At 34.5% G+C, this 10922-nt stretch overlaps 1 protein-coding gene across 1 annotated transcript in view; it reads left to right on the forward strand.

Annotated features, from left to right (window-relative positions):
- Nucleotides 1-201: 201 nt before the first annotated feature.
- The window catches only part of LOC121382347 (kinesin-like protein KIF28P), a 50249-nt gene continuing 39528 nt past the window's right edge, over nucleotides 202-10922 (forward strand). Inside the window, exons 1-9 of the mRNA XM_041511932.1 lie at nucleotides 202-381; nucleotides 1234-1449; nucleotides 2581-2692; nucleotides 3309-3420; nucleotides 4072-4179; nucleotides 5173-5306; nucleotides 6901-6971; nucleotides 8116-8176; nucleotides 9121-9285. Coding sequence (XP_041367866.1) covers nucleotides 229-381; nucleotides 1234-1449; nucleotides 2581-2692; nucleotides 3309-3420; nucleotides 4072-4179; nucleotides 5173-5306; nucleotides 6901-6971; nucleotides 8116-8176; nucleotides 9121-9285 — 1132 coding nt within the window. The 5' untranslated portion in view covers nucleotides 202-228. The remainder of the gene's footprint in view (nucleotides 382-1233; nucleotides 1450-2580; nucleotides 2693-3308; nucleotides 3421-4071; nucleotides 4180-5172; nucleotides 5307-6900; nucleotides 6972-8115; nucleotides 8177-9120; nucleotides 9286-10922) is intronic.

Raw genomic sequence — 10922 nt, forward strand, 5'->3', positions numbered from 1 at the left:
TTTTGTAAAATCCAGTAGTTAAAAAGGCTAAAAAAATTAATTAAACATGTACTTTATTGGTGACAAAAGTGTTACCTGGATCAATTTAACAACCAGGAAATTTGTTTTTTTTAAGCATTTTGATTCTGATAAAATAGTTGGTTGTTACACCTGTATTACTAGACATTTTTCCTTAACCATATGTACAACAGTCGAGAAAAAGACAGAAATGCATGCCTCATTATAAAAATGAATGGGAGCCAAACTGAAATACAGGATCCAGACAATCCAGGAAACAAGCCTAAACAGTTCGCCTTCGACTACTCGTACTGGTCTCATGATGGCTTCAACGAAGAGCCTGATGGCTATCTCAAACCTAAAGATGCAAGTTATGCTGATCAGGTAAGGTTTTAAAAAAATATTGTAGTACTGGCAAATTAACATTTTCACAAAGTGTCTTTTTGCAGGATTCGAACCTACTGCACAGATTTACATGCTATTTGACAGTGAGTAACCATAACCACTTGGCCAGCCAGATCTCCCACATTAACACCCTATTAACTCTAGTTAAGAAAGTGGTCTGGCAGACTGTTGGTTCGAAATTAATGTAACAGTTTGTTTTAATACACAGCAATTCGTAAATTGTTATGTCACTAAAATTAATACGCCTTGTTTTTTCAAAATATTCTTTTTTTTTAAAGGGACATTCCTGAGTTTGCTGCACTTTTTAAGATGTTATCGACTAACAGAGACTTTAACAATTGTAATTACATATCAAATATATTTTTCGGCATAAAATATTAGTGGCTGTATATTAAACATGTTTCTGATTGTTCTAATATTTGTATTAGGTTAAATTTCACTTTATTTTCAAAAACTTTTTTTTTCATACATACTAAATTATTTGAAGACAAAATCCAGTTTGGGCTTCTTGCAAATATTAAGACGATCAGAAACACATTGAATATACAGACACTCATATTCTAAACCAGAAAATATATTTAATATGTAAGTTTAATTGAAGAAATATTTTATTAGTCGGAAACATCTTACAATGCAGCAAACTCAGGAATGTCCCTTTAAAGAATTAACAGTGAATAAATTCTTTTAAAATGTTTTTTGTTGGTGTTTAGTATAATTCTGTTCTTTACTTTGTATTTCTCTTCAAAATTGCTGTGATTTCTGCTTGGAAAGGAAAGTAATTTTGAAAAAAAGATCACCATGTATTTAACTACTATTTTTCTTTGTCTACAGCAAAAAGTGTTTGATGATCTCGGCAAAGGAGTTCTGGAGAATTCCTGGAATGGCTACAACTGTTCTCTGTTTGCCTATGGTCAAACGGGCAGTGGAAAGTCGTACTCCATGGTTGGGTTCGGCTCTAACAAGGGGATCGTTCCACTAGTGTGCGAGGAACTCTTCAGGATGATGGATGAGAAGAAATCCTCCCTGAAGGAGGGAGAGGAATTTGGGGTCAGTTTTTACTTGAAATATTTTGTTAACAAAGTACTGCTCATGAGATATGTACAGAAAGAAGAACATTAACAGCAATAGAAACAAGCAGAATGTTTCATTAGTCCACCAGACAAGTACATCTAGAAATCTGCTTGTCCACCAACATTTTTACTTGTCCAAATAAATGGTTTGTTTTATTCAAGTACAAGGACTATCTTTTTGATTGCTCAAAATGAAACTAAATTGAATTTTTTTATTTGTCCACTGGACAACCATTCAAGTACATTTTGCTTGTCCGAGCAGATTTTCACTTGTCAGGGCAAACGGACAAGTGCTTATTTCGAACACTGCATTAACTGAGATTAACACGATTGACCTGGCTAGTGGATCTGTAAACTATTCTAGAGGTCAGAATGGATGGAGACAGAAATGGTCATAGATTAGGAAGAAAACACTTGAGCATACGTCATTATGATGACTATGTAGACTGAAAAGGTACAGCTGTACTATGCAAACGAGTCAACATTATTAGATTATTGGAAGCAGGGATGCAGAAATGGAAAATATTTCACATGTATTGTTGTGTATTTTGTCATCATTCTGAATGGTTTGATTCAATGATTTGGAATTCTGGCATGGCTGACACGGGCGGAGTCGCAGATTCAATGTAAAATAATAAAATAAATAAATAACAGTTGGTCAGCAAAAAACCCCAGATCGCCCGTAGGACTGTTAGTTGCATTTTGTAACTCGTCCGTCGGACTGTTAGTTGCATTTTGTGACTCGTCCGTCGGAATTTTTACTTGCATTTGGCAAGCAGGTGAGTACTTTCTGCACCCCTGTGGAAGACTAGTTGTAAACTAAAGCAAAAGGAAGAATTTAATGTTTGTGTGACAAATATTTATTCAACCACTGTCAAAACATATGATGTTATGACACCTAGTTGAGCTTGAGAAAATGTTTTACTTTTTAGCAACATTAATAAATTACAGTGTATTAGTATTTATAATTTTATTTGACTAATTTCATGAACATGTTTCTTTGAAACTTTATCAAGAGAAATGTGCGACATACCTCTCACTTTCTCTCCCTTCATGATGTATTACTATTTACTCAGTCTGTTATGGCTTTGTATGCTTACCTTGCCAGGTGACATTGTCAATGCTGGAAATCTACAATGAACAAGTTCGTGACTTACTGAACATAAAATCACTCAAGGGAGGATTGAAAGTGAGACAGCACCCCAGCAAGGGATTCTATGGTGAGTTTACACACACCCTTTAAACAACCTCACACTGTTGCTGTATAATGCATAGATCACCCATCCGGTGATGTCCTACCAATGTAAAACTGTCCTGAGACCGATACTTAGATCAAGACAACTAATTTTCTATGGTGAGTTTACAACCCTCACCCCTTAAACAACTGGATATAGTTGCTGTGTACTGCCTGCCACCATTCTAATAATGTGCTACCAACTTAAAACTGTCCTGAGACAGATACTTAGATCAAGACAACTCATTTTCTATGGTGAGTTTACAACCCTCACCCCTTAAACAACTGGATATAGTTGCTGTGTACTGCCTACCACCCTTCTAATAATGTGCTACCAACTTTAAACTGTCCTGAGATGAAGACAACTCATCTGTCCTGGACATACATCCCAAGTTTCTGGGTTGCATGCCCAGGATAACATGCTTGTACCTTCAAAGAATAGAAACGATGATGAAGCTATGACCCATTAAAAGTCAAGTGTAAATGATTTCCTTTTTTTTCCATGCCCATAGGATTGGGAGGAAAATGCATGTGGATCTGAGGTCAGATAAAGTGTATTCATGAGAACAGAAATTAAAGTGGTTCTTGATTGTGTGTTTCAGTGGAGTCTCTGACGACCCCGCCAGTGAATAGCTATGCTCAGATTGACAGCAAGATCAACGAGGGAACACGTAACAGAACGGTCGCGTCCACTAACATGAATGCAACCAGCAGGTGGGTTAAGTTCTTATTGCTTCATGTACAGGGTGTTTGATTGTTCATTGCTATGTTTTTTTTGCTGCTAGATAAACATTATTGCCATCGGTTGAAGGGCTGATTTATGGTTTTTAATGTTGTGTTTATTTGTTGCCAACAGGTTCTAAATGCTGCGGGCAGGTTCTAAACGCTGCGGGCAGGTTCTAAACGCTGCAGGCAGGTTCTAAACGCTGCAGGCAGGTTCTAAATGCTGTAGGCAGGTTCTAAATTGCTTCAGATGATCATTTTATCTGGTGCAGGACATAGCTCAGTGGTACAGCACTTGCTTGATGCGTGATTGATCTAGGATCGATCCTCATCAGTGGGCCCATTGGGATATTTCTCGTTCCAGCCATTGCTCCACAACTGGTGTAACTGTAAATAAAATGTGTTGAGTGCGTCATTAAATAAAACATTTCCTTCCTTCATTTTGCCTATGCCAAAAACCTTACAAAATTATCATAGATAACAAATTCTTAAATTTAAATTATACCACGGATAATTTCAGTGAACATTCCTTGTTTTGTTAATTGATTGAATCATGAAAGAAAAAGCATACATAAGCTTGGGTAACTTGATAAGCTGTGTTAATAAAAATGTGTTTTGTAAGTGTTCTGTTTGTTCATTCAGTCGAGCCCACACAATCGTTGCAGTCACTTTTGTACAGAAGACGATAAATGATGCAGGTCAGAACATGACCAAGTCGTCCGTGATCAACCTTGTAGATTTAGCTGGCAGGTGAGTGTAGCTACCTGTAGAACAAGAAGACCTGAGAGAGATTTAATTGTTGTGCTGGATCAAGTTTTATCTTATAACTTACCCATAATATCCATGTCATAAACCTATTTGATATTTTTATTTAGATTTAACTGACAGGTGAGTGTAGCTACCTATAGAACAAGGAGACCCGAGAGATTTAATTATTATGCTGGATCAAGGTTTATCCTATACTTACCCATAATATCCATGTCATAAACCTATTTGATATTTTTATTTAGATTTAACTGACAGGTGAGTGTAGCTACCTATAGAATAAGAAGACCCAAGATATTTAATTGTTATGCTGGATCAAGTTTTATCCTATAACTTATCCATAATATCTGTGTCATAAACCTATTTGATATTTTCCATTATTAACCAGGTCGATATGCTTTTTTGCTGCCAATGAGTCATTTGTTTACAAGCCAACAAGACCTGTATACCTGACATAATGTTTTGTTAACACTTAGTTAGTAAAGTGTGATGTCAAACTACATTTGTGTACTGCAAAAACATCATATCATATTACTGATGGAGGCGGCTTTATTGACTAAATATTGAATGTTATTTTTGAAGTGTTACATGATAAATAGAATTAGCAACTCATGTTTTTTAATATGTAAAACATCAATCTCTTCCAGATAATTGGTATTATATTTTAGTTTATCCAATCTCTCTCTCTCTCTCTCTCTCTCTCTCTCTCTCTCTCTCTCTCTCTCTCTCTCTCTCTCTCTCTCTCTCCCTCTCCTCTCTCTCTCTCTCTCTCTCTCTCTCTCTCTCTCTCTCTCTCTCTCTCTCTCTCTCTCTCTCTCTCTCTCTCTGTATTTAGGTCTTTCTCTTTTCTCATTCTCTTTGTTCTGCCATACATACACATACACATGCACAAAATGCATGCATGCATACACAAGCACACAGATACACACCAAGTATATATACAATACTAATATAACATATTTAAAACCCAATTTGCAGTGAACGTGCTGACAGTACGGGAGCGACTGGTAATCGCCTCAAGGAAGGCTCGGCCATCAACCAGTCACTGAGCACTCTGGGAAACTGTATAAAGGCTCTCGCTGATCAATCATCTGGCAAGAAGAAAGTTTTGGGTAATTAACAGAATTTGTCAACATATTTTACAAGGGGTATAATAAATAAAGGCAACCAATTTCCAACCCCTGCTGTTGTATTTAAGGATTGTTTGTTATTTCATTTACGTTCATCAGGGTATGAACAAAACAAAATCATCCGTAAACTGTGTGAATCGGTGAAGCAGGGTTGAAAATTAGCGGTCGCCCGGTCGCCTGTGGTGACCTTTATTGGCTAAGGGCGACTAAGAATTTTACAAAGGTAGTCCATTGGGCGACTAAGAATTTTAGTGTCTGGTGAGTATGGTACTAGTTAAAAAAGAAACACACTGATACTGAATTGAATGTGACAAAACACACTGCGTCTATGTTGGCGCGAACTACAGATCTATCCAGCAGAAGACCTAGAATATGTTCTATATTTTGACAGCGCCAACATAATGAATAAAGATAAAATTCACATAAAAACATTAATTTATTAAGTTTTAAACCCATACCATCTCAAATAACATTTTATTGGGGGTAAAAGTGCAGTGTAAATTAAAACAGAAATTCTTAACAAATTACCATCAAATTACATAGGATAACTTTTTTGTGATACAAGTTTTAATGCAATTGATGGAACATCCAAGGTAATCTGAATGACACAACCGTAATACATGATCAGGGCCGTATCTCTGCACAAAGCAGAGTCGAATGGGCATTTTGCAAAACAGTGGATGATTCCATGGATCTCTATCTAGGAGAACAGCCACTCCCGAGCAAATAATTTGCTGGGAATTTCCCCCTCTTGTATCACCACAAAGTTTATTCCATCCCTCTTGCATCGCCACAGAGGACTGCCATTCCCAGACTGGTTTACTAAAGCACGCGCAGTTCTACATTTAGTCTGTTTCTACTGCATTATCTGGAAAATGAGATTTAATATGTTTAATTTAATGGTATTTTGTAAAGAAACATATTTATTTATACTGGATTTCTTTTACAATTTTTAAAAATAATTTTAGTTGGTATGAGTTTAAAACTTAACAACATGTTTTTATATCAATTTTTACTTTATTCATTATGAAGTTAAACGTCAATTCATCGGTTTTCTTACCCAGATGAACGTAAAAGAAATAACAGACAATACTTATAATTTAAATTGAATCATACAGGCTAATAATAACACTAAAATGTCATACTTTATTTTGAATTATTTTTTATCCATAAACCATAACGCTCAATAAGATATAACATGTATCATCAGACATCAGATATGACGTTCTCTGATGACGTAATTTTTATGTTCATCGAAAAATGAACAAACTCCCGTTGCTATGTCTGAACAGTGGGATGACATACATTGTAATGAATGTAACAGAAATTTAATTATATACTTGTAATATATACCTTTACAATATTTTAGTATTATCATCAACCAGGGCCTATATTAGAAATATATTAAATATATTTTGGTGATATCTCGTTCAATTTTGGGGGTCTGTTTTATTTTTTAAACTGACATGTGATTATTCTCCATCACAGTGGAATTTTATGAACTCTCTCTTTCTTTTACTATATTTTCTCTTATACAAGTCTCAGTATATCGGAACATAATTTCTTTTTGTTTTAGTTCCATTTCGAGATTCTGTTTTGACTAGACTACTACAAAATGCCCTTGGTGGCAACAGCAAAACAATCATGGTAAGATTTATAAATATATTTATGATGATCACAACTTAATCATAACTTTTTACATTATTTGTATGCAATTAACGTTCAAGCACAAACCAAAATGTCATTTGATTTTAAAATCATACAGCATACTTGTATGCGAGTATGATTGTAATTTTACATATTTTACATATTTTATGTGTCATTTAAGAATTTACCACAATTATTTTTTGGTTCATGCAAGTATAAACCAAAAAAACAATGTGCACACTATATGACTCCACATAGGGGGATATACAAAAGTGTGCACATCATTTTTTAGGTGCATACTTGCATGAACCAAACAATAATTGCGGTCAAATCTTATAATTAAATTTATATGCATACTTTAACAACACATAATTGAATTTAGTTTGTTTGTCTTTAAATTCACCTTTAGTATTGTTTGTGTAAATTTCATTGATACTTATGTTGCGTAAGAATGCGAACGGTCATTCACTATTATTTGAACCAGGTGATTTTTTGTAAATCATGTCATTTCCTCTAGCTGCCAGTTATATTGGAAGGAATTGTCCTATTCGTGTTTAGTTTATATTTTATGAAAGTGAATGAAGGGAATGTGTCTAACATTTATGCTGTTGGTGGAACCATTTAATTTTCGCCAACAGCTGTAGAACATCGCTTACAAGTAAGTTACAGGCATGAAGTTTCCTACTTCATTTCTTTGGCCACCGACCAAGTCTCATGTCATGATTAGCGAAGAGGTATTTTTTTGGTTGTGTTTTAAAAAGCATATACATGTATATCTACATGTCTACTCTGCCTGTAGCATTTTCCATTAATTTATCGTATACATTTTTTGTAGCTTTCACATGTGTTTTCTTCAAAATATCTAAATATGATTGCCAGAATAATCCGGCATGTTGCACAAAAGTAGTGCGAGTCAGTGGGAGGTGGGGGTAGTAGGTGTGGCTTAAATATTTTCGGTTCATCGAGATATGAATGAAAAAAAGTAAGCACCTCTGGACCAATCAGATTGCCGTAAAGTGTATAGATGCAAAAAAAATTTAGTTATAGTTTTGTTAATTAAGTTCAACTTTAAGGATATTTTATTGTAGTTATGTTTTAATAATTTTGCCAGAATATTTTTACATTTTTAATTATTTGCTTTTAGATTGCAGCCTTGAGCCCTGCCGACATTAATTATGAAGAGACTCTTTCTACTCTTAGATTTGGTAATTTAATTACCTTTTGCACCCTAGATTTGGTAAATGTTTTATATTGATTAAGAAGAGGCCCTTTCTACTCTTTAATTTGGTAAAAGTTTATATTGATTATGAAGATACCTTGTCTACATTTAGATTTAAATGTATACACAGTGGGAGAATCTTAATGTTGTTTATGGGTTTTTTGGGAGCATGCCAAGTTTTACATTCAGTTTAATAACAGAATGGTTACAAGCATGTTTGGTTACTAAAAATCAAGATAAAAATTCTGCTTATTGTTTTGTCAAACCATCCATTCTTTCGCAAGTTTTCAGTATTTTTCACACCAGAGGATGTTATGAAAAGGGCACAGTAGCTATCGAGGTTGGATGTTAGAGCATTTTTCTTGCTGTTGACAATGTCTGATTTTCGGGATGTAATAGCAACTAAATTTGTACAGTTGCAATTGATAAATGTTTTGTAGCCATGAGTACAAAGTACTGTTATATTGAAACATAATTGATCATAGAATGCAGATAACTTCAGTTCAGAACAAACCCAGGAGATAAAGATTTGTGATGATCAAGTGATGTTAAATTAACAGCCCTAGTTTTTAAATACATATTTATTGTCAGAGCCATTTTTTATAATTTAAATCGGACACTACTTACATTTTATTGTTTAGATTATCCATTTCCAAACATCCATAGTATTTCTGGTCATCTTAATGTTTGTAATACTATGAAATTAATTTTTCATAATTCTAAACACACATGTACCTGTAAGAAATAACTGTTATGGAGTCGATCTCTAGACTATTTTCAGAGGGTATTTCCCCATTTCAGCATCACAGACTCTTGTTTCACTCTGTTGTAACTTTATCGAGATGTTTTACAGGTTTGCATCCATTATCACTGGCTGAAACCAGGATCTGTGATTTAAACGTTGATCCATTTCATGTTTTCTGTTTACAGCTGATCGTGCGAAGGCCATCAAAACGATGGCAGTCATCAACGAGAGCCCGACAGACAAGCTGATTCGAGAACTGAGGGAGGAGAACCAGAAGTTGATGGAGATGTTGAAGGCTGGAGGTGGAACCATGATGTTGCAGGAATCCACTAAAGGATATTCTACAGATGGTATTTCAGACTTTCATTTGTTTTGAGTGACACAGATGTGACCATGCCTCTGCATGTCCATCAGTCCATAGGGGTGGGATGTAGCCCAGTGGTAAAGCACTCAGTCTAGGATTGATCCCAATCAGTGGGCCCATAGGGCTATTTTTCATTTCAGCCAGTACTCCACAACTGCTGTAACAAAGGCCATGGTATGTACTGCCTGTCTGGGATGATGCATAAAAAAGATGTCTTGCTGCTAATTGCATGGTGGCAGTGTGTTTCCTCTTTGAATATCTGTGTGGTATAAAATAGCATAAAATGTCCTTGGTGGATACATTTACTCAGTGGTTTTTTTTTTCCTGTTCCACCAGTGCCTTATGACTGATATATCAAAGGCCATGGTATGTTATGTCCTTTCTGTCAGAAAATGAAAAAATATTGTGGGTTTTATTTGAAGAATGTGTCAAAATTATCAAATGTTAGACAATCAGTAGCCAGTGATTAATAAATCGAAATACTCTGGTGATGTTGTTAAACAAAAGAAACCTTTTTTTCTACCACTGAGCTGAAAAAGACTAGAAACAAAAAAACAAAGTAAATTTTCATCTATATTCTGAGATTGATAATACCATGAAGTTTATTTTGTGTTGGTAGAGGTTATAATGCTGTTTATTTTGTGATGTAGAGGTTTTAATATTGTTTATTTTGTGTTGGTAGATGTTTTAATGCTGTTTATTTTGTGTTGGTAGAGGTTTTAATACTGTTTATTTTGTGATGTAGAGGTTTTAATGCTGTTTATTTTGTGTTGGTAGAGGTTTTAATACTGTTTATTTTGTGTTGGTAGAGGTTTTAATTCTGTTTAGTAGAGGTTTTAATGCTGTTTATTTTGTGTTGGTAGAGGTTTTAATGCTGTTTATTTTGTGCCGGTAGAGGTTTTAATGCTGTTTTATTTTGTGCCGGTAGAGGTTTTAATGCTGTTTATTTTGTGTTGGTAGAGGTTTTAATACTGTTTATTTTGTGTTGGTAGAGGTTTTAATGCTGTTTATTTTGTGTTGGTAGAGGTTTTAATGCTGTTTATTTTGTGTTGGTAGAGGTTTTAATTTTGTGATGTAGAGGTTTTAATACTTTTTATTTTGTGTGTGGTTTATTTTGTGTTGGTAGAGGTTTTAATGCTGTTTATTTTGTGTTGGTAGAGGTTTTAATGCTGTTTATTTTGTGATGTAGAGGTTTTAATACTGTTTATTTTGTGTTGGTAGAGGTTTTAATGCTGTTTATTTTGTGCCGGTAGAGGTTTTAATGCTGTTTTATTTTGTGCCGGTAGAGGTTTTAATGCTGTTTATTTTGTGTTGGTAGAGGTTTTAATACTGTTTATTTTGTGTTGGTAGAGGTTTTAATGCTGTTTTATTTTGTGTTGGTAGAGGTTTTAATGCTGTTTATTTTGTGATGTAGAGGTTTTAATACTGTTTATTTTGTGTTGGTAGAGGTTTTAATGCTGTTTATTTTGTGTTGGTAGAGGTTTTAATGCTGTTTATTTTGTGATGTAGAGGTTTTAATGCTGTTTATTTTGTGTTGGTAGAGGTTTTAATACTGTTTATTTTGTGATGGTAGAGGTTTTAATGCTGTTTATTTTGTGTTGGTAGAGGTTTTAATACTGTTTA

Source organism: Gigantopelta aegis, chromosome 9 (assembly GCF_016097555.1).
Source record: "Gigantopelta aegis isolate Gae_Host chromosome 9, Gae_host_genome, whole genome shotgun sequence".
NCBI classification, from domain to species: domain Eukaryota; kingdom Metazoa; phylum Mollusca; class Gastropoda; order Neomphalida; family Peltospiridae; genus Gigantopelta; species Gigantopelta aegis.